The sequence below is a fragment of the Hemibagrus wyckioides genome, linkage group LG24, assembly GCF_019097595.1.
Source record: "Hemibagrus wyckioides isolate EC202008001 linkage group LG24, SWU_Hwy_1.0, whole genome shotgun sequence".
Classification (NCBI taxonomy): domain Eukaryota; kingdom Metazoa; phylum Chordata; class Actinopteri; order Siluriformes; family Bagridae; genus Hemibagrus; species Hemibagrus wyckioides.
Genome location: NC_080733.1, coordinates 20,159,102 through 20,181,307, shown reverse-complemented (window position 1 = coordinate 20,181,307; position 22,206 = coordinate 20,159,102). Strand labels below are relative to the sequence as shown.

At 44.2% G+C, this 22,206-nt stretch overlaps 1 protein-coding gene across 1 annotated transcript in view; it reads left to right on the top strand.

Annotated features, from left to right (window-relative positions):
- The first annotated feature begins 3,762 nt into the window (after positions 1–3,762).
- Positions 3,763–22,206, top strand: part of LOC131345491 (sterile alpha motif domain-containing protein 14-like) — a 32,613-nt gene continuing 14,169 nt past the window's right edge. Inside the window, exons 1-7 of the mRNA XM_058378418.1 lie at positions 3,763–3,915; positions 6,997–7,050; positions 9,356–9,516; positions 13,419–13,680; positions 13,826–13,925; positions 20,162–20,230; positions 20,421–20,562. Of these exons, the coding sequence (XP_058234401.1) occupies positions 7,020–7,050; positions 9,356–9,516; positions 13,419–13,680; positions 13,826–13,925; positions 20,162–20,230; positions 20,421–20,562 (765 nt within the window). The 5' untranslated portion in view covers positions 3,763–3,915; positions 6,997–7,019. The remainder of the gene's footprint in view (positions 3,916–6,996; positions 7,051–9,355; positions 9,517–13,418; positions 13,681–13,825; positions 13,926–20,161; positions 20,231–20,420; positions 20,563–22,206) is intronic.

The window sequence follows — 22,206 nt, the reverse complement described above, 5'->3', positions numbered from 1 at the left end:
CTGGGATTAAACCCTCTGACCATAGTAGAGGTCATTGGTACCTCCCCTCCTTCACTAGCATGCATCTTTGTGGTAGCATGAATTGGTGCCATGGGAAAACTGTACAGTCAGAGTACTGACTACTGACCGACCGAGAATCTCTTTCTGAATTCACATCACCATCTTCATGCAAATCTGTCATTTCTGGAACTTGGTTACACAACGTGCCATTTTTAATCAGAAATTGACAAGCAATCTTTGCTTCCTCCAATTCATTGGACACTGTGTCCACAGATGATATAAGCATATTATTGTTAGTTCTAAGAAGGGTAAGGTCATTCTGCATCCTGACCTTTTCCTCTTTCCAGATCATTTCAGTAGCCTGGAAATGTCTTTTAGAAATTAGCCCATCATCCAGTCTAGACTGAAGTTGCTCATTTTCAGCTTTTAACGCACCCAAAGTCTTTCTAGTTACTTTGTATGCGGCAAGAACTGCTTGAAGCACATTGGCAATTTTTCCTTTTTTGTTCCTAGGCATTTTGGTATAACTTTCGAATTTGGCCATAGCCTGCTCGTATGGCTTATCAACAGTGTTCTCGATTCCATCGAACATTCCCTGAGAGCCGTGCTTAGTGATGTATTTAACAATCAGCTCTTCCATTTTCACAATCTTATTAAATTAATGAATTTAGTATGAACAACTTTATCGACTACACGTTATCTAGTTACTTTAAGATACCCGTTAGTCTATTTATAAACAGCTCCAGTACTTCAGACTCAAAATGAATAAACCAGCCACAATACGTTGGGCTTTAGAACTCAAAAGTCTCACTGTTTCAGACAGCCACACTCCGTCGGGCCTCAAGTCCAACTACAATAACACTCACAGCTCACAAACAACATTCACAAACAACAACACTCACAAACAGTTTAAAATTTAACACCGTCATAGTACTTCGGACAAAACCACACTACGTCGGGTTTTGTGTTATATTTTAAAGCAGTCCACTAAGCCACAGTACTTCAGGCTTAAAACTCAAGTTTAAAACACTGTCACAGCACGTCGGACAAAACCACACTACTCCGGGTTATTGTTTTAAACTTCACAGAGCCTCGGGCTACAGAATTATAACAACTACACAAGTTTCAGTTACTTTAGAAACCTTTACACTTAAGCACTTTGCTTCAGTTACTTTAGAAACAACGATTCCAATACAGCTCTGTCACCACACTGTGTCGGGTTAATTCAGTTCCGTTAGAATCTCAAACAGAAATGTATAGAATAGGCTTAAGAACTCCTCCTGCTTCTGCTCAGTTCTACTCTAATTTCTATTCTGCCCTTAACTTTTCTTTTCTAGATTTTTTTAAACGAGGGGTTTCCTAAATAAAACAGTGTAAAAGAAGAAAAAACATTTTTCTTACCTTTCCCCGCTTTTTGGAAATCCCGTGTTGGGTGGCTCGCCAATGTAAGAAAAATAAAACGATGAGGGCGTCGAAGATCTTAATGTAGTACTTTATGTATTTTGTCACTGAGACGCTGCAATAAACTTCTACATTAAGATCTTCAACGCCCTCATCGTTTTATTTTTCCTACATTGGCGTAGTTGTGTAAAAATGATGCTTTGATTGTAAACAAACAATTAGCAGCATTAAAAGTGGTGTGTAAAAATCTCAGTGGGAATGTACTGTACTGTAATGATGCTGTACTGACCACAGGCTGACCAATAATCAATAACTGGGTCTGAAACCAGGTGTTTTGGTTTCATTGACCAGCCCTGGTTTATACAGCAGAGTTGAAAATGTATTTTCTTTTCTGATTTAATAGAAATTATTTCATTACAGATTACATCAACAATAACAGCTCCAATATTGAGTTCTGACTCTGAAAAGTCAGATGTTTCGAGTCAGATGTTTAGAAGAATTCCAGATGTTCTGTGTGGTATGTTCCTGTTTTTATTTTTGTACATTACATGTCCAGCATGTGGCAGACTTTCTTATCCAGAGCCACGTGGAAGAGTGCTGTGAAGTATCTCAATGAAAACATCAGCACTGGGGTCAGGAGAACCACAGACTTGGGAGATCCACCTGTTTTGTTTTTTGTTTTTTAAATTAATTTGTTTATTTTTTGTTTACGTTGTTGTAAATATGCATTGTTGTAAAAAGAAAAAACTCCCAAGACAGTTTTTACATAAAACAAAAAGGGAAAGTAAGAGCTAGTTTAAGTGCTTCAGGAAGAGGTAGGTCTTCAGACATCGTTTGAAGACGGTCAGTGACTCGGCTGTATGGACATCTAGGGGAAGTTCATTCCACCACCTCGGTGCCAGAGAAGAGTCTAGATGTAGACCAACCTCTTACCCTGAGAGATGCTGGGACCAGTGGAGCAGTGCTAGTGGATCTGAGGGAGCGAGGGTCAGTGTGAGGAGTAATAAGAGCTTTGAGGTCAGAGGATGCTGCTCCATTCTTGGCTTTGTAGGTAAGAGTCAGTGTTTTGAATCTGATGAAGCTACAGGAAGCCAGTGGAGGAGCAGCAGTGGGGTGGTGTGGGAGAACTTAGGCAGGATGAGAACAAGTCACACAGCTGCATTTTGTATCATTTGCAGTGGACTGATTGTGTTTAGAGGTAGACCTGCCAGTAAAGAGTTACAGTTGTCCAGTCTCAAAATGACCAGAGACTGAACAAGCACTTTGATTAGCCTGTGTGGATAGGAATGGTCTACATTAGTGTAACATTAGTAACATGGGAGGAAAAGGACAGTTGATTGTCCATGGTTTCCCCAAGCAGTGGACAAAGTGGAGATCAGAGAGTTGTTCAGAGATATCACAAGATCCTGACCTGGGGATGAGTCACCTGGTTCAGTTTCAGCTGATGAGCGGTCATCCAAGATGAGATGTCCACCAGACACGCTGAGATCCGAGCAGAAGCCGTGGTATCTGAGGAAGGGAAGGAGAAGATAAGTTGAGTGTCATCGGCATAGCAGTGGTCAGAGAACCCATGTGAGGATATAACTTCAACTATAGAGGGAGAAAAGGAGAAGACCAAGTACTGAGCCTTGTGGGACACCAGTAGAGAGTCTGCATGGAGCAGATGTCAATCCCTTCCATGTTACCTGATATGAGTGACCAGCCAGGTTGGAAGCAAACCATTCCCATGCTGTTCCACAAATTTGAAGACTCCTGAGGGTTAACTGTGTGAAATGCTGCAGAAAGGTTGAGGAGGATGAGGACTGATGAAGCTTGGCTGATCTAGCAGCATGTAGTTTCTTAGTAACCACCAAAAGGGCAGTCTCTCTAAAATGTGCTGCTCTGAAGCCAGTGATGACTGTGGTGATGAAGGGAAGGAGGTCTTGTGAGATGGTCTGGAGAATAGTGGAAAGGATTGGATCCAGTGGGCAGGTGGTAGGATTGCAGGACATCATGACTTGTAGAATCTCCTCTGTTGTGAGGGTTGAGAAATGCGACAGTGAAGGAGCAGGAGAATCCTGTAGTAGGGGCAGAACTGATGGTCTGGCAGATCTCAATCTTCTCACTGTAAAAGGGGGCAGAGTCTATACCGGTCAGGGAGCGTGGAGCAGGTGGGGCGGGGGGTATACACACGTATACACACACACACACACACACACACAGCTAAGACTTTCTACTCATTTTGGGTTAAATGTTGTTTCCTTAAAATTGAGTCACAGAGTAAAGAAAGGTTTAGGAGCCGCTGATTTAACACTACCCCCCCCTTCTTATTCACTTGCTCCCTTCTCCCCCCCACTCTCCCTCCCTCTCTCTCTCTCTCTCTCTCTGTCCTTGCTCTCTGTGATGCTGATGTGTGTGGGTCTGACGTCTCTCTCTCTCTCTCTCTCTCTCTCTCTGTATACCTTTGTGTGTGTGTGTGTGTACACAGGATGATGGAAGCTCACACTCCTTCTCAGATCATCACATCATCGTAAGGTAAGAGTAATGATGATGTCATTTCATCCCTTCATCTCTCCCTCATCTCTCCATCACCGCTCTGTTTCTCTCTATCTCTCTCTCTCCTCTCTCACTCTCTCTCTGATATAAGCTGATGGTGTGTGTGTGTGTGTATGTGTGTGTGAGAGAGAGAGAGACAGATTAGCATTAGCTAAAGCTAACCACCACCTCTACATTCTGATGACTCCTTGTTTTGGACTCTGTCCAGATCTGTGTGTCCTCATCCTGTACCCTCCACTTCCTCCCTTGTTCCCGTCCTCCCTTATTCCTTTCCTCCCTTATTCCCTTATTCCTTTTCCCTTATTCCCTTCCTCCCTTATTTCTTTATTCCCTTATTCCCTTCCTCCCTTCCTCTTTTTTCTTTATTTCTTTATTCCCTTCCTCGCTTCCTCCCTTATTTCTTTATTCCCTTATTCCCTTATTCCCTTCCTCCCTTATTTCTTTATTCCCTTATTCTGTTCCCCCCTTCCTCTTTTTTCTTTATTCCCTTCCTCCCTTCCTCTTTTTCTTTATTCCCTTCCTCCCTTATTCCCTTCCTCCCTTATTCCTTTATTCCCTTATTCCTTTATTCCCTTATTCCTTTATTCCCTTATTCCCTTATTCCTTTATTCCCTTCCCCACTTCCTCCCTCATTCCCTTCCTCCCTTATTCCCTTACTCATTTCTTTAGTTTTCCTCTCTTCTTTTCTTCTTCACATCTTCTTCTAGCATCTTTCTTCATTCTGCATTCATTCTAATTCATTCTATTTTGTCCTGCCCCAATCCTCCCTCAATCCCTTCCACACTTCCTCCCTCATTCCTGTCCTTCTTTCTCCCTCATTCTCTTCCTCCCTCATTCCCTTTCCCACTTCCTCCCTCCTTCCCTTCCTCTATTTCCTTCTCTCTTCCTGTATGGGAGAAGGAAGTGATGTCACAGTGAATATGGTGAGTGTGTGTGTGTGAGTGTGTGTGTGTGTGTGTGTGAGAGTGTGTGAGTGTGTGTGTGTGTGTGAGAGTGTGTGAGATTGTGTGTGTGTGTGAGAGTGTGTGAGATTGTGTGTGTGAGAGTGTGTATGTGTGTAATATATATTATATACAGAGTTATTATTATGGTCTGTAGATCGTTCCTGCCCCTGAGGTCTGTGTGTGTGCATTAATTTTGGCACCCCAGTGCCTCAGTGTGAGAGGGTTTCAGTGCATCAGCTTCATCGCTGTTTCACACTGATGGAATCCCTGTGTGTGTCTGTGTGTGTCTGTGAGTGTGTGTGTGTGTCTGTGAGTGTGTGTGTGTCTGTGAGTGTGTGTGTGTGTCTGTGAGTGTGTGTGTGTCTGTGAGTGTGTGTGTGTCTGTGTGTGTCTGTGAGTGTGTGTGTGTCTGTGTGTGTCTGTGAGTGTGTGTGTGTGTCTGTGAGTGTGTGTGTGAGTGTGTGTGTGTCTGTGAGTGTGTGTGTGTGAGTGTGTCTGTGTGTGTTTGTCTGTGTGTGTGTGTCTGTGTATGTCTGTGTGTATGTCTGTGTGTCTGTGAGTGTGTGTGTCTGTGTGTGTGTCTGCCTGTGTTTGTCTGTGTGTGTGTCTGTGTGTGTGTTTGTGTCTGTGTGTGTGTGTCTGTGTCTTTGTGTGTGTCTGTGTGTGTGTGTCTGTGTCTTTGTGTGTGTCTGTCTGTCTGTGTGTGTGTGTGTCTGTGTCTGTGTGTGTCTGTGTGTGTGTGTCTGTCTTTGTGTGTCTGTGTGTGTGTGTGTGTCTGTGTCGTTGTGTGTCTGTGTGTGTGTGTGTCTGTGTGTGTGTGTGTGTCTGTGTGTGTGTGTGTGTGTCTGTGTGTCTGTGTCTAAAATCTGAAACTCGCTAATCAAATAGCTTCAGCTGTACAAATTCCATTCTATTCTATTCTCATTCTCTCATAAATGCTCCTACTCTATTCTGTTGTTCATTCCTATTCTAATTCTGTTCTACACACTTAATGTTCTTTTATAATCTACACTGTTAATTTATACCCTATATCTATTTTAATCCTATTTCTATCCTATTCTACACTGTTAATTTCTTTTCTATTCTATTCCACTTCTATTTCTATTCCTATTCTGTTCCATGCTATTAGTTTCCTTCCTTTTTTGAGCTACTCTAATAAGTTCGATAGCAAAGGACTTTCCGATTATATTGTACTCTATTCTGTACACTCTATTGTGTTCTACTCTCTTCTATTCTATTATATTTTTATTCTATTCTATTTGGCTCAATTCTATTCTTTTCTATTCTGTTCTATTCTATTTGACTGGTCTATGTTACTGCATTCTGTACTCTTTATTCTATTCTACCCTGTTCTATTCTACTCTTTTCTATTCTATTTGACTCTATTCTTTTCTATTTTATTTTACACTTTTTTTCTATCCTATCATATCCTGTCCTATTCTATAGTTTTACTCTTTTTTTCTATTCTATTCTATTTAACTCTAGTCTATTTTCCTCTTTTCTGTATGGTTTATTCTATTCTATACGGTTTGACTTTTTTCTATTCTATTCTATTTTACTCTTTTTCTTCCCTATTCTATTCTATTCAACTCTATTCTATTTAACTCTAATTCTATTTTCCTCTATTCTGTATGCTTTATTCTATTTTATTATTTGATTTTCTATTCTGACCTGTCCAGTGTACCCCTGCCTTTCATCCAATGTGCACTGGGATAGGCTCCAGCAGACCCCCATGACCCTAATTAGGAATAAAGTGGGTATAGACAAAGGATGGATGGATTTTCTATTGTATTCTATTCTAATAAAAATATTTGGAATTATTTGTTGATTTCTTTCATGTCTATTGTCACACACTCCTGCTTGTGGTTTAGTCTGGGAGCAGAAACACTCCATCTGCTGCTCACACACCATCTTCATTCTTATATTCTTATATTATTCTGAAGAGAAATGATGATCTTCATGTGTTCTGTATTTATATATTTAACACTCTTACTGAGTACTACGCAATAACATCAGGTGTGTGTGTGTGTGTGAGAGAGAGAGAGAGAGAGAGAGAGAGTTTGACTGATTAATTGACTAACTGATTGATTGATTGATTGATTTCTCTCTCCTGCAGTGACAGTCTGTGGTAGTTCCATCATGCAGCTCGATGAAACAGACAGTGTGTTTGGTGAGTTTCTGCGTCATCAGACTTATAGCAGCTATAAACACTCATTCCCTCTCAAGCATCAGTCCTCTGTCCTGAAGATGTGGAACACTTACAGTTTCACCTCTAACTTCAATTCAATTCAATTTTATTTTGTATAGCACCTTTTACAATGAACATTGTCTCAAAGCAGCTTTACAAAAGAAGGAAAACAGAAAGGGGAGGGGAAAAATCAATAAAAATAAAATAAAATAAATAAATAAAAATAACTAAATAACTAGAAATAAGAGTAAATCATTAAATTTAATAATTAAATTATTTTATCCCTAATGAGAAGCCTGTGGCGACGGTGGCAAGGAAAAACTCCCTGGGATGGAATAAGGAAGAAACCTTGAGAGGAACCAGGCTCAGAAGGGAACCCATCCTCATTTGGGTGACACTAAACAGTAAATAATGTAACTGTAGCTGATTAATGTCCTTTCTACAACAGAAATCAATGACCCATGAGGAACTATTAGGTCAGTGTAGTTTCTGAGGTCATTATAGACACTAATTCTTTGCTGTCACAAGCTGACAGATGAAATGGCAGATCTGTGATGGTGTGAAAGTCCCCAAGTGGCTCTGTCCATGGCTGTCTCCTGGTCTACACAGATCCATCCACAGCATCAGTGGGCACCATCACGCGGCGAGACTCCGACCAGGGGTAGGGCAGTGGTCACACTGGAAACTGGCAAACACTGGGAGCCCAGGAGTGGGGTGTATAGCTCCACAGAGAAGGTAGAAAGAGAAAGAGAAAGATATTAAGTATGATTCTGATCATGTGATGTTTAAAGACAATGTAGATTATGTGTAAAGTGCAGGCAGGGACTCCGGCAAGACTAGCTATGACATCAGAACTAAAAGGAAGAGCCAGAAGGTGATGGACATGAAGGCTTCCTGGGACATAAAGCATCCGACCACTTCACAGTCAGCAAACCTGAGCGACTTGTGAGGGTGGTAAGATGACAGCATCCAACACATCCCAGTCACCAAACACTCTATGACCATGAACCTTCAGATCTGCTCCTTTACCTAAGAAAACTATATATTAAAAGCTCGACTAAACAAATGTGTCTTCAGCCTAGACTTAAACATTGAGACTGTGTCTGAATCCCCAACACTAATTGGAAGGCTGTTCCATAACTTTGGGGCTTTGAAAGAGAAAGCTCCGCCCCCTGCTGTAGCCTTTGCTACTTGAGGTACTACCAAGTAACCAGCACCCTTTGATCGGAGTAGGCGTGGCGGATCATAAAAGACTAAAAGGTCGCTCAGGTACTGCGGCGCGAGACCATTTAGTGCTTTACAGGTTAGTAACAGTATTTTATAATCAATGTGAAATCTGACTGGGAGCCAATGTAGTGTGGATAAAATAGGAGTGATGTGTTCATATCTTCTGGTTCTGGTGAGGACTCTAGCTGCTGCATTCTGGACTAACTGGAGCTTGTTCCTGCTCCTACTGGAACATCCAGACAGTAAGACATTACAATAATCCAACCTAGAGGTAACAAAAGCATGAACTAATTTCTCTGCATCATGAAGTGACATCATATTTCTTATCTTAGCAATATTCCTAAGATGGAAGAAGGCTACCCGAGTGATATTATCTACATGAGCTTCGAATGAAAGACCAGAATCAATAATCACACCAAGATCTTTTACTGCTGGACAAGATGAAACCGAAAGACCATCCACCATTACTCTGTAATCAGAAAGCTAGCTGCATGTGGTCCTAGTACAAGCACCTCTGTCTGTCAGAGTTAAGCAGGAGGAAGTTAGTGGCCATCCAATGTCTAATGTCCTTTACACATTCTTCTATCTTAATAAGCTGGTGTCTCTCATCTGATTTAGCTGAAATATATAGCTATGTAACTCATAAACAACACTGACACTGGAGACTCCTTCCACTCATCTCACATACACACACACACACAATCTCCTCAGTTTAAGAAAACATCACCAAGGCAACATTTATTTGACATTATTTAATTATTTTATCCTTTATTATCAGTGGAGTGTGTGCTGTATATGCCCCTGTGATGGAGCTGTTGCTATGGAAACAATAAGGTATCAGAGCGAGTACATTAATATAAAGCTGCACTACAGTCCGAGCTGCTGTTAGAGAGAATTAATCAACCCCTGATCCACCAATCAGAGTCCAGAACTCAGCTCTGTGGAGTTTATATGAATACAGTGTGTTGAAGTTATGAGGAGAATAAAGAACCTAAATGATTTAGTTGTATTATGTGGAATTTTGTTATTGTTATGATTAATAATTAATCAATATGTCTAGCTGATCTAAATTCAGCCATTCCTGAGACCGAGCTGCTGGATAACAGCATACAGAAAAGTCGAGCACCGCTTCCTCTCAAGAGCAGGAGGAACCGACCATCACGCTCCCGACTGACCGACAGCCTGAGCTCCACTGAGGGAGACGAGGGGCCTGACACCAGGGTCAGATACACACACACACACACAGTATCTCACAAAAGTGAGTGCACCCCTCACATTTGTGTAAATATTTTATTATATCTTTTCATGTGACAACACTGAAGAAATGACCCTCTGCTCCAATGTACAGTAGTGAGTGTCCAGCCTGTATAACAGTGTAAATTTACTGTCCCCTCAAAATAACTCAACACACAGCCATTAATGTCTAAACCGTTGGCAACAAAAGTGACTCCACCCCTAAGTGGAAATGTCCAAATTGGGCCCAAAGTGTCAATATTTTGTGTGGCCACCATTATTTTCCAGCACTGCCTTAACCCTCTTGGTCATGGAGTTCACCAGAGCTTCACAGGTTGCCACTGGAGTCCTCTTCCACTCCTCCATGATGACATCACAGAGCTGGTGGATGTTAGAGACCTTGCGCTCCCCCACCTTAGGGTTTAGGTCTGGAGACATGCTTGGCCAGTCCATCACCTTTACCCTCAGCTTCTTTAGCAAGGCAGTGGTCGTTTTAGAGGTGTGTTTGGGGTCGTTATCATGTTGGAATGTTATCATGTCTCTACTGGTGTCCCACAAGGCTCAGTACTTGGTCCTCTCCTTTTCTCCTTCTACACTCACACTCTTGGCAAAGTTATATCCTCACACAGCATTTCATACCACTGCTATGCTGATGACACCTAACTAATCTTCTCCTTCCCTCCCTCAGATACTACAGCTTCTGCTTGGATCTCAGCGTGTCAGGCAGACATTTCATCTTGGATGACCGCTCATCAGGATCTTGCATTATCTCTGAACAACTCAATGATCTCCCCTTCAGCCACTGCTCACAACCTTGTAATCATGGACAATCAGCTGTCCTTTTCCTCCCATGTTGCCAATGTGACACGCTCATGTCGGTTTCTTCTGTACAACATTAGAAGGATTCGACCATTCCTATCCACACAGGCTACTCAAGTGCTTGTTCAGTCTCTGGTTATTTCGAGACTGGACTACTGCAACTCTTTACTGGCAGGTCTTCCTCTGAATGCAACTCATCCACTGCAAATGATCCAAAATGCAGCTGCATGGCTTGTTTTCAACCTGCCTAAGTTCTCCCACACCACCCCACTGCTGCTCCTCTACTGTCTTCCAGTAGCTGCATGCATCAGATTCAAAGCACTGACACTTGCCTACAAAGCCAAGAATGGACCAGCACCATCTTACCTCAAAGATCTTATTACTCCTCGCACTGCACCTCGCTCCCTCCGATCCACTAGCACTGCCTGACTGGTCCCACCATCTTTCAGGGTAAAAGGTAGGTATTCATCTAGACTCTTCTCTGTTCTGGCACCGAGGTGGTGGAATGAACTTCCCCTAGATGTCCGTACAGCAGAGTCTCTGACTGTCTTACATGACATCTTAAGAACTACCTTTTCCTGAAGCACTTAAACTAGCTCTTATCTTTCCCTGTTTATGTATTGTTATATGTTAAAAAAAAACCATCCAATTTTAGGCTAATGGTATCCTGAGGCTGTAATCTATTGAACCAGTGTTATTGTTTCAATGATAGAGAATTAAGGCACTTTTGTATGTCGCTCTGGATAAGAGCGTCTGCCAAATGCCAGAAATGTAAATGTAAATGGAATACTGCCCTGTGGCCCAGTCTCTGAAGGGAGGGGATCGTGCTCTGCTTCAGTATGTCACAGTACATGTTGGCATTCATGGTTCCCTCAATGAACTGTAGCTCCCCAGTGCTGGCAGCAGTCATGCAGGCCCAGACCAGGACACTCCCACCACCATGCTTGACTGTAGACAAGACACACTTGTCTTTGTACTCCTCACCTGGTTGCCCCCACACACGCTTGACACCATCTGAACCAAATAAGTTTATCCTGGTCTCATCGGACCACAGGACATGGTTCCAGTATTCCACTTCCTTAGTCTGCTTGTCTTCAGAAAACTGTATGCAGGCTTTCTTGTGCATCATCTTTAGTAGAGGCTTTCTTCTGGGACGACAGCCATGCAGACCAATTTGATGCACTGTGTGGTGTATGGTCTGAGCACTGACCGGCTGACCCCCCACCCCTTCAACCTCTGCAGCAATGCTGGCAGCACTCATACGTCTATTTCCCAAAGACGACCTCCGGATATGACACTGAGCACATACACTCAACTTCTTTGGTGGACCATGGTGAGGCCTGTTCTGAGTGGAACCTGTCCTGTAAAACCGCTGTATGGTCTTGCCCACCATGCTGCAGCTCAGTTTCAGGGTCTTGGCAATCTTCTTATAGCCTAGGCCATCTTTATGTAGAGCAACAAATCTTTTTTTCAGATCCTCAGAGAGTTCTTTGCTATGAGGTGCCATGTTGAACTTCCAGTGACCAGTATGAGAGAGTGTGAGAGCGATAACACCAAATTTAACACACCTGCTCCCCATTCACACCTGAGACCTTGTAACACTAACAAGTCACATGACACCGGGGAGGGGAAATGGCTAATTGGACCCAATTTGGACATTTCCACTTAAGGCCTGGTCACACTACAAGACTTTAACCGTCGGCAGATGACTTCACTGTATGTATTTTTGTCCTTGTGGTGTTCACACTACGCGACGCTTCGTAAATGATCCACAAGAGGGCGTCGCACACCACACCATCTGACAACAACTCTCAACACTGTTGACTTGCTCTCTCATTGGCTGGAGGTCGTAGCTACAATTGACACCACGTGATGTCGAGTCGGCCGACCGTCCCAGATATTTAACATGCCAGATATCTGGATTTTGTCTGCGAGGCGTCAGCGAGCCTCTTTGTTGCGTCGTTGAGTAGTTCACACATAAAGATTGCAGAGCGCTGATCACCTGCTGATTTTCCCACGATCACTGACCGATCTGTCGGCCAGCTCGTTAATTTGCAAATTGGGCTTAAAATCCTGTAGTGTGAACTAGGCTTTAGGGGTGTAGTCACTTTTGTTGCCAACGGTTTAGACATTAATGTCTGTGTGTTGAGTTATTTTGAGGGGACAGTAAATTTACACTGTTATACAGGCTGGACACTCACTACTGTACATTGGAGCAGAGGGTCATTTCTGCAGTGTTGTCACATGAAAAGATATAATAAAATATTTACAATAATGTGAGGGGTGTACTCACTTTTGTGAGATACTGTATATATCCACACACATACATCCACATATATATACCCACACACGGCTCTGGAAAATAAATAAGAGACCCCTGCAAAATAATGAGTTTCTTCTGTTTTTTTCTTCCAGGGTCATGTATTGGTGAGATGAAGAGTTTTGTTTCATTTTTTGTGAACTGCTGACAATATTTCTTAAATCCTAAATTCAAAATATAACTATTGTTATTTAGAGTGTATATTTAAAGGAAATGACATCACATCAAAATAACCCCAGATCATGCAGTATTACAGAGCTTTAATAACTCAAATAAAACAAAATGCAAATAATTTGTAAACAGATTGTGTTAATGCTTTGTCTAAATAACATTAAGAGATCAGTATTTGGTGGAATAACCCCGATCTGCATGTGTTTTGGCTCCATGATCTCCACCAGTTTCTCACACTGCTGTTGGGGAACTTTATACCACTCTTTTTGTAAAAAAACAAACAAACAAACAGCTCAGCTTTACTTGATGGTTTGTGATCATCCATCTTCCTCTTGATGACATTCCAGAGGTTTTCAGTAGGGTTCACATCTGGAGATTGGGCAGTGGTCTTTTTTTTTTTCCAGAGCTGTATACACACACACACACATACACACACACATACACACACACACACACACACACACACACAAACACTTACTTCCAGCGCCACAGCGAGTGGCAGCCTTTCCAGCAGCTCCATGCATGCCATGCTTTTTTTCCCTGTGTTTTTCGTGTCTTGTTTGTTTGTGTGTGTATACAGTCTGCAGACACGCCCCTCCAATCAGCCCCACTGCACTCGTTCCTGCGTGACTCCACCCTCACTCCGGAGCTCCTCCTCTCCTCCTTTGACTCCGCCCTTGCACGCCGATCTCCAGAGGATCCCAGAACTCACCGTTACCGTCAGCTTACCAACACCACATCCCATGATGCACTGCTGCCCCCGGCCCCACCCTCCCCCTGCAGGTCATGCCCCGAAACCTCCCCTGTGCACTTCCGCAGGGGCCGACGCCCTGAAAGTGAAGGTCAGTTTATATCCATATTACTGCCTTTTATTATTTTTAATTACAGATTATTATACAGTATTATATACTGTGATTTAAATTTTATCAGTCCACTGTGACCATGTAAGTGTGTGTGTGTGTGTGTGTGTGTGTGTTATGGTGACAGTGCTGGTGTCAGATGACAGTCAGGATGATAACACGGCTGAGTCGGACAGTCCCACTGTGGTTCTGGATAAAAAGACCAAAAGGAGGTTCCTGGATTTGGGGTGAGTGTGTGTGTGTCATTTTGTAAATAATATTTACCACAAAGAGTTTCAATACTGAATAACCCTAGAAAAACTGTTGTATCAGTGAACACAGCATGTGCCCCTCCACCTCACTGTCTTTTCACTTTACTGCCCCTCCACCTCACTGTCTTTTCACTTTACTGCCCCTCCACCTCACTGTCTTTTCACTTTACTGCCCCTCCACCTCACTGTCTTTTCGCTTTACTGCCCCTCCAACTCACTGTCTTTTCACTTTACTGCCCCTCCACCTCACTGTCTTTTCACTTTACTGCCCCTCCACCTCACTGTCTTTTCACTTTACTGCCCCTCCACCTCACTGTCTTTTCACTTTACTGCCCCTCCACCTCACTGTCTTTTCACTTTACTGCCCCTCCACCTCACTGTCTTTTCGCTTTACTGCCCCTCCAACTCACTGTCTTTTCACTTTACTGCCCCTCCACCTCACTGTCTTTTCACTTTACTGCCCCTCCACCTCACTGTCTTTTCACTTTACTGCCCCTCCACCTCACTGTCTTTTCACTTTACTGCTCCTCCACCTCACTGTCTTTTCACTTTACTGCCCCTCCACCTCACTGTCTTTTCACTTTACTGCCCCTCCACCTCACTGTCTTTTCACTTTACTGCCCCTCCAACTCACTGTCTTTTCACTTTACTGCCCCTCTACCTCACTGTCTTTTCACTTTACTGCCCCTCCACCTCACTGTCTTTTCACTTTACTGCTCCTCTATCTCACTGTCTTTTCACTTTACTGCCCCTCCACCTCACTGTCTTTTCACTTTACTGCCCCTCTACCTCACTGTCTTTTCACTTTACTGCCCCTCTACCTCACTGTTTTCACTTTACTGCTCCTCTATCTCACTGTCTTTTCACTTTACTGCCCCTCTACCTCACTGTTTTCACTTTACTGCCCCTCTACCTCACTGTCTTTTCACTTTACTGCCCCTCTACCTCACTGTCTTTTCACTTTACTGCCCCTCTACCTCACTGTCTTTTCACTTTACTGCCCCTCTACCTCACTGTTTTCACTTTACTGCTCCTCTATCTCACTGTCTTTTCACTTTACTGCCCCTCTACCTCACTGTTTTCACTTTACTGCCCCTCTACCTCACTGTTTTCACTTTACTGCCCCTCTACCTCACTGTCTTTTCACTTTACTGCCCCTCTACCTCAGTGTTTTCACTTTACTGCTCCTCTATCTCACTGTCTTTTCACTTTACTGCTCCTCTATCTCACTGTCTTTTCACTTTACTGCTCCTCTACCTCACTGTTTTCACTTTACTGCCCCTCTACCTCACTGTTTTCACTTTACTGCCCCTCTACCTCACTGTTTTCACTTTACTGCCCCTCTACCTCACTGTCTTTTCACTTTACTGCCCCTCTACCTCAGTGTTTTCACTTTACTGCTCCTCTATCTCACTGTCTTTTCACTTTACTGCTCCTCTATCTCACTGTCTTTTCACTTTACTGCCCCTCCACCTCACTGTCTTTTCACTTTACTGCCCCTCCACCTCACTGTCTTTTCACTTTACTGCCCCTCCACCTCACTGTCTTTTCACTTTACTGCCCCTCCACCTCACTGTCTTTTCGCTTTACTGCCCCTCCAACTCACTGTCTTTTCACTTTACTGCCCCTCCACCTCACTGTCTTTTCACTTTACTGCCCCTCCACCTCACTGTCTTTTCACTTTACTGCCCCTCCACCTCACTGTCTTTTCACTTTACTGCCCCTCCACCTCACTGTCTTTTCACTTTACTGCCCCTCCACCTCACTGTCTTTTCGCTTTACTGCCCCTCCAACTCACTGTCTTTTCACTTTACTGCCCCTCCACCTCACTGTCTTTTCACTTTACTGCCCCTCCACCTCACTGTCTTTTCACTTTACTGCCCCTCCACCTCACTGTCTTTTCACTTTACTGCTCCTCCACCTCACTGTCTTTTCACTTTACTGCCCCTCCACCTCACTGTCTTTTCACTTTACTGCCCCTCCACCTCACTGTCTTTTCACTTTACTGCCCCTCCAACTCACTGTCTTTTCACTTTACTGCCCCTCTACCTCACTGTCTTTTCACTTTACTGCCCCTCCACCTCACTGTCTTTTCACTTTACTGCTCCTCTATCTCACTGTCTTTTCACTTTACTGCCCCTCCACCTCACTGTCTTTTCACTTTACTGCCCCTCTACCTCACTGTCTTTTCACTTTACTGCCCCTCTACCTCACTGTTTTCACTTTACTGCTCCTCTATCTCACTGTCTTTTCACTTTACTGCCCCTCTACCTCACTGTTTTCACTTTACTGCCCCTCTACCTCACTGTCTTTTCACTTTACTGCCCCTCTACCTCACTGTCTTTTCACTTTACTGCCCCTCTACCTCACTGTCTTTTCACTTTACTGCCCCTCTACCTCACTGTTTTCACTTTACTGCTCCTCTATCTCACTGTCTTTTCACTTTACTGCCCCTCTACCTCACTGTTTTCACTTTACTGCCCCTCTACCTCACTGTTTTCACTTTACTGCCCCTCTACCTCACTGTCTTTTCACTTTACTGCCCCTCTACCTCAGTGTTTTCACTTTACTGCTCCTCTATCTCAGTCTTTTCACTTTACTGCTCCTCTATCTCACTGTCTTTTCACTTTACTGCCCCTCTACCTCACTGTTTTCACTTTACTGCCCCTCTACCTCACTGTCTTTTCACTTTACTGCCCCTCTACCTCACTGTTTTCACTTTACTGCCCCTCTACCTCACTGTCTTTTCACTTTACTGCTCCTCTACCTCACTGTCTTTTCACTTTACTGCCTCTCTACCTCACTGTTTTCAGTTTACTGCCCCTCTACCTCACTGTGTTTTCACTTTACTGCCCCTCTACCTCACTGTTTTCACTTTACTGCCCCTCTACCTCACTGTGTTTTCACTTTACTGCCCCTCTACCTCACTGTTTTCACTTTACTGCTCCTCTACCTCACTGTGTTTTCACTTTACTGCCCCTCTACCTCACTGTTTTCACTTTACCGCCCCTCTACCTCACTGTCTTTTCACTTTACTGCCCCTCTACCTCACTGTTTTTACTTTACTGCCCCTCTACCTCACTGTGTTTTCACTTTACTGCCCCTCTACCTCACTGTTTTTACTTTACTGCCCCTCTACCTCACTGTCTTTTCACTTTACTGCTCCTCTACCTCACTGTCTTTTCACTTTACTGCCTCTCTACCTCACTGTTTTCACTTTACTGCCCCTCTACCTCACTGTTTTCACTTTACTGCTCCTCTACCTCACTGTGTTTTCACTTTACTGCCCCTCTACCTCACTGTTTTCACTTTACCGCCCCTCTACCTCACTGTCTTTTCACTTTACTGCCCCTCTACCTCACTGTTTTTACTTTACTGCCCCTCTACCTCACTGTGTTTTCACTTTACTGCCCCTCTACCTCACTGTTTTCAGTTTACTGCCCCTTTACCTCACTGTGTTTTCACTTTACTGCCCCTCTACCTCACTGTGTTTTCACTTTACTGCTCCTCTACCTCACTGTGTTTTCACTTTACCGCCCCTCTACCTCACTGTCTTTTCACTTTACTGCCCCTCTACCTCACTGTTTTTACTTTACTGCCCCTCTACCTCACTGTGCTTTCACTTTACTGCCCCTCTACCTCACTGTTTTCAGTTTACTGCCCCTCTACCTCACTGTGTTTTCACTTTACTGCCCCTCTACCTCACTGTCTTTTCACTTTACTGCCCCTCTACCTCACTGTGTTTTCACTTTACTGCTCCTCTACCTCACTGTGTTTTCACTTTACTGCCCCTCTACCTCACTGTTTTCAGTTTACTGCCCCTTTACCTCACTGTTTTTACTTTACTGCCCCTCTACCTCACTGTGTTTTCACTTTACTGCCCCTCTACCTCACTGTTTTCAATTTACTGCCCCTCTACCTCACTGCACTTTCACTTTGCTGCCCCTCTACCTCACTGTGCTTTCACTTTACTGCCCCTCTACCTCACTGTGCTTTCACTTTGCTGCCCCTCTACCTCACTGTGCTTTCACTTTACTGCCCCTCTACCTCACTGTTTTCAGTTTACTGCCCCTTTACCTCACTGTGTTTTCACTTTACTGCCCCTCTACCTCACTGTGTTTTCACTTTACTGCTCCTCTACCTCACTGTGTTTTCACTTTACTGCCCCTCTACCTCACTGTTTTCAGTTTACTGCCCCTTTACCTCACTGTTTTTACTTTACTGCCCCTCTACCTCACTGTTTTCAATTTACTGCCCCTCTACCTCACTGCACTTTCACTTTGCTGCCCCTCTACCTCACTGTGCTTTCACTTTACTGCCCCTCTACCTCACTGTGTTTTCACTTTACTGCCCCTCTACCTCACTGTCTTTTCACTTTACTGCCCCTCTACCTCACTGTCTTTTCACTTTACTGCTCCTCTACCTCACTGTCTTTTCACTTTACTGCCTCTCTACCTCTCTGTTTTTACTTTACTGCTCCTCTACCTCACTGTCTTTTCACTTTACTGCCTCTCTACCTCACTGTTTTTACTTTACTGCTCCTCTACCTCACTGTCTTTTCACTTTACTGCCTCTCTACCTCACTGTTTTTACTTTACTGCCCCTCTACCTCACTGTTTTCAGTTTACTGCCCCTTTACCTCACTGTGTTTTCACTTTACTGCCCCTCTACCTCACTGTGTTTTCACTTTACTGCACCTCTACCTCACTGTTTTCAATTTACTGCCCCTCTACCTCACTGCGCTTTCACTTTGCTGCCCCTCTACCTCACTGTGCTTTCACTTTACTGCCCCTCTACCTCACTGTGCTTTCACTTTACTGCCCCTCTACCTCACTGTGCTTTCACTTTACTGCTCCTCTATCTCACTGTCTTTTCACTTTACTGCTCCTCTACCTCAGTGTTTTCACTTTACTGCCCCTCTACCTCACTGTTTTCAGTTTACTGCCCCTTTACCTCACTGTTTTTACTTTACTGCCCCTCTACCTCAGTGTTTTCACTTTACTGCCCCTCTACCTCACTGTTTTCAATTTACTGCCCCTCTACCTCACTGCGCTTTCACTTTGCTGCCCCTCTACCTCACTGTGCTTTCACTTTACTGCCCCTCTACCTCACTGTGCTTTCACTTTACTGCCCCTCTACCTCAGTGTTTTCACTTTACTGCTCCTCTATCTCACTGCGCTTTCACTTTGCTGCCCCTCTACCTCACTGTGCTTTCACTTTACTGCCCCTCTACCTCACTGTGCTTTCACTTTACTGCCCCTCTACCTCAGTGTTTTCACTTTACTGCTCCTCTATCTCACTGTCTTTTCACTTTACTGCCCCTCTACCTCACTGTTTTCACTTTACTGCCCCTCTACCTCACTGTGTTTTCACTTTACTGCCCCTCTACCTCACTGTCTTTTCACTTTACTGCCCCTCTACCTCACTGTTTTCACTTTACTGCCCCTCTACCTCACTGTCTTTTCACTTTACTGCCCCTCTACCTCACTGTTTTCACTTTACTGCCCCTCTACCTCACTGTCTTTTCACTTTACTGCCCCTCTACCTCACTGTCTTTTCACTTTACTGCCCCTCTACCTCACTGTTTTCACTTTACTGCCCCTCTACCTCACTGTCTTTTCACTTTACTGCTCCTTTATCTCACTGTCTTTTCACTTTACTGCCCCTCTACCTCACTGTTTTCACTTTACTGCCCCTCTACCTCACTGTTTTCACTTTACTGCCCCTCTACCTCACTGTCTTTTCACTTTACTGCTCCTCTACCTCACTGTTTTCATTTACTGCCCCTCTACCTCACTGTGTTTTCACTTTACTGCCCCTCTACCTCACTGTCTTTTCACTTTACTGCTCCTCTACCTCACTGTTTTCACTTTACTGCTCCTTTATCTCACTGTCTTTTCACTTTACTGCCCCTCTACCTCACTGTTTTCACTTTACTGCCCCTCTACCTCACTGTCTTTTCACTTTACTGCTCCTTTACCTCACTGTTTTCACATTACTGCCCCTCTACCTCACTGTTTTCATTTACTGCCCCTCTACCTCACTGTTTTTTCACTTTACTGCCCCTCTACCTCACTGTTTTTTCACTTTACTGCCCCTCTACCTTACTGTCTCTATTGCACTTCACACTTACTGCTGATTCGATAAGAACTGGATTTTGTCTGTCTCTCTCTCTCTCTCTCTCTCTCTCTCTCTCTCTCTCTCTCTCTCAGGGTAACTCTGCGTCGTTCTTATGTCAGAGTGAAGAAGGATAATGCAAAAAGATTCTCTCTGGGAAGTCGGTGGGTGTCTCACTCTTTGTGTTTCACACACACACACAAGGCAGATTACATTATTAATCCTTATCTATTAATAATTATTAATTATGTCTGTAATAGAACTATAACTCTGTGGAGATTAAAACCTTTTGACGTTCTTGGGACAAAAACATGCAACTAAATCTGTTTATAATGTGTGTGTGTGTGTGTTCAGAGAGCTGTGTGAGAACAACTCCCGCCATTCGGGATCTTTTGTGCCTTTTTCCTGGTTTTCTGACAGTCATCGCTCCTCCTCCACTTCCTCGTCTCCCCGCATGGTGACTCACTCCCGCAGCCCGAGCAAGTCCGACTCTCAGGTAGTGCACTACACACACCTCTCTCCCCTTCACCTACAACACTAACACACTGGACTATGTCCACTTCCTGTGTGTGAGCTGTACCCAGCATCATGTCCCAAATCCTGTAAGGAGCAGGGAGTAAGGAGCAGGAAGTAAGGAGTAAGGAATAAGGAGTAAGGAGCAGGGAGTAAGGAGTAAGGAGCAGGGAACAGGGAGCAGGGAGTAAGGAGTAAGGAACAGGGAGTAAGGAGTAAGGAATAAGGAGTAAGGAGCAGGAAGTAAGGAGTAAGGAGCAGGGAACAGGGAGCAGGGAGTAAGGAGTAAGGAACAGGGAGTAAGGAGTAAGGAATAAGGAGTAAGGAGCAGGAAGTAAGGAGCAGGGAACAGGGAGCAGGGAGTAAGGAGTAAGGAACAGGGAGTAAGCAGCAGGGAACAGGGAGTAAGGAGCAGAGAGTAAGGAGTAAGGAACAGGGAGTAAAGAGCAGAGAGTAAGGAGCAAGGAGCAGGGAATAGGGAGCAGGGAATAGGGAGCAGGGAGTAAGGAGCAGGGAGTAAGGAGTAGGGAGTAAGAAGTAAGGAACAGGGAGTAAGGAGCAGAGAGTAAGGAGTAAGGAGCAGGGAGTAAGGAGTAAGGAATAAGGAGTAAGGAGCAGGGAGTAAGGAGCAGAGAGTAAGGAGTAAGGAGCAGGGAGTAAGGAGTAAGGAATAAGGAGTAAGGAGCAGGGAGTAAGGAGTAAGGAGTAAGGAGCAGGGAACAGGGAGCAGGGAGTAAGGAGCAGGGAACAGGGAGTAAGGAGTAAGGAGCAGGGAGTAAGGAGCAGGGAATGGAGTAAGGAGCAGGGAGTAAGGAATAGGGTGTAAGAAGTAAGGAACAGGGAGTAAGGAGCAGAGAGTAAGGAGCAAGGAGCAGGGAACAGGGAGTAAGGAGCAGGGAACAGGGAGTAAGGAGCAAGGAGCAGGGAATAGGGAGCAGGGAGTAAGGAGTAGGGAGTAAGAAGTAAGGAACAGGGAGTAAGGAGCAGAGAGTAAGGAGCAGGGAGTAAGGAGTAAGGAATAAGGAGTAAGGAGTAAGGAGCAGGGAGTAAGGAGTAAGGAATAAGGAGTAAGGAGCAGGGAACAGGGAGCAGGGAGTAAGGAGTAAGGAGCAGGGAATGGAGTAAGGAGCAGGGAGTAAGGAGTAGGGAGTAAGAAGTAAGGAACAGGGAGTAAGGAGCAGGGAATGGAGTAAGGAGCAGGGAGTAAGGAATAGGGTGTAAGAAGTAAGGAACAGGGAGTAAGGAGCAGAGAGTAAGGAGCAAGGAGCAGGGAACAGGGAGTAAGGAGCAGGGAACAGGGAGTAAGGAGCAGGGAGTAAGGAGCAGGGAGTAAGGAGTAAGGAATAAGGAGTAAGGAGTAAGGAGCAGGGAGTAAGGAGTAAGGAGTAAGGAATAAGGAGTAAGGAGCAGGGAACAGGGAGCAGGGAGTAAGGAGTAAGGAGCAGGGAATGGAGTAAGGAGCAGGGAGTAAGGAGTAGGGAGTAAGAAGTAAGGAACAGGGAGTAAGGAGCAGGGAATGGAGTAAGGAGCAGGGAGTAAGGAATAGGGTGTAAGAAGTAAGGAACAGGGAGTAAGGAGCAGAGAGTAAGGAGCAAGGAGCAGGGAACAGGGAGTAAGGAGCAGGGAA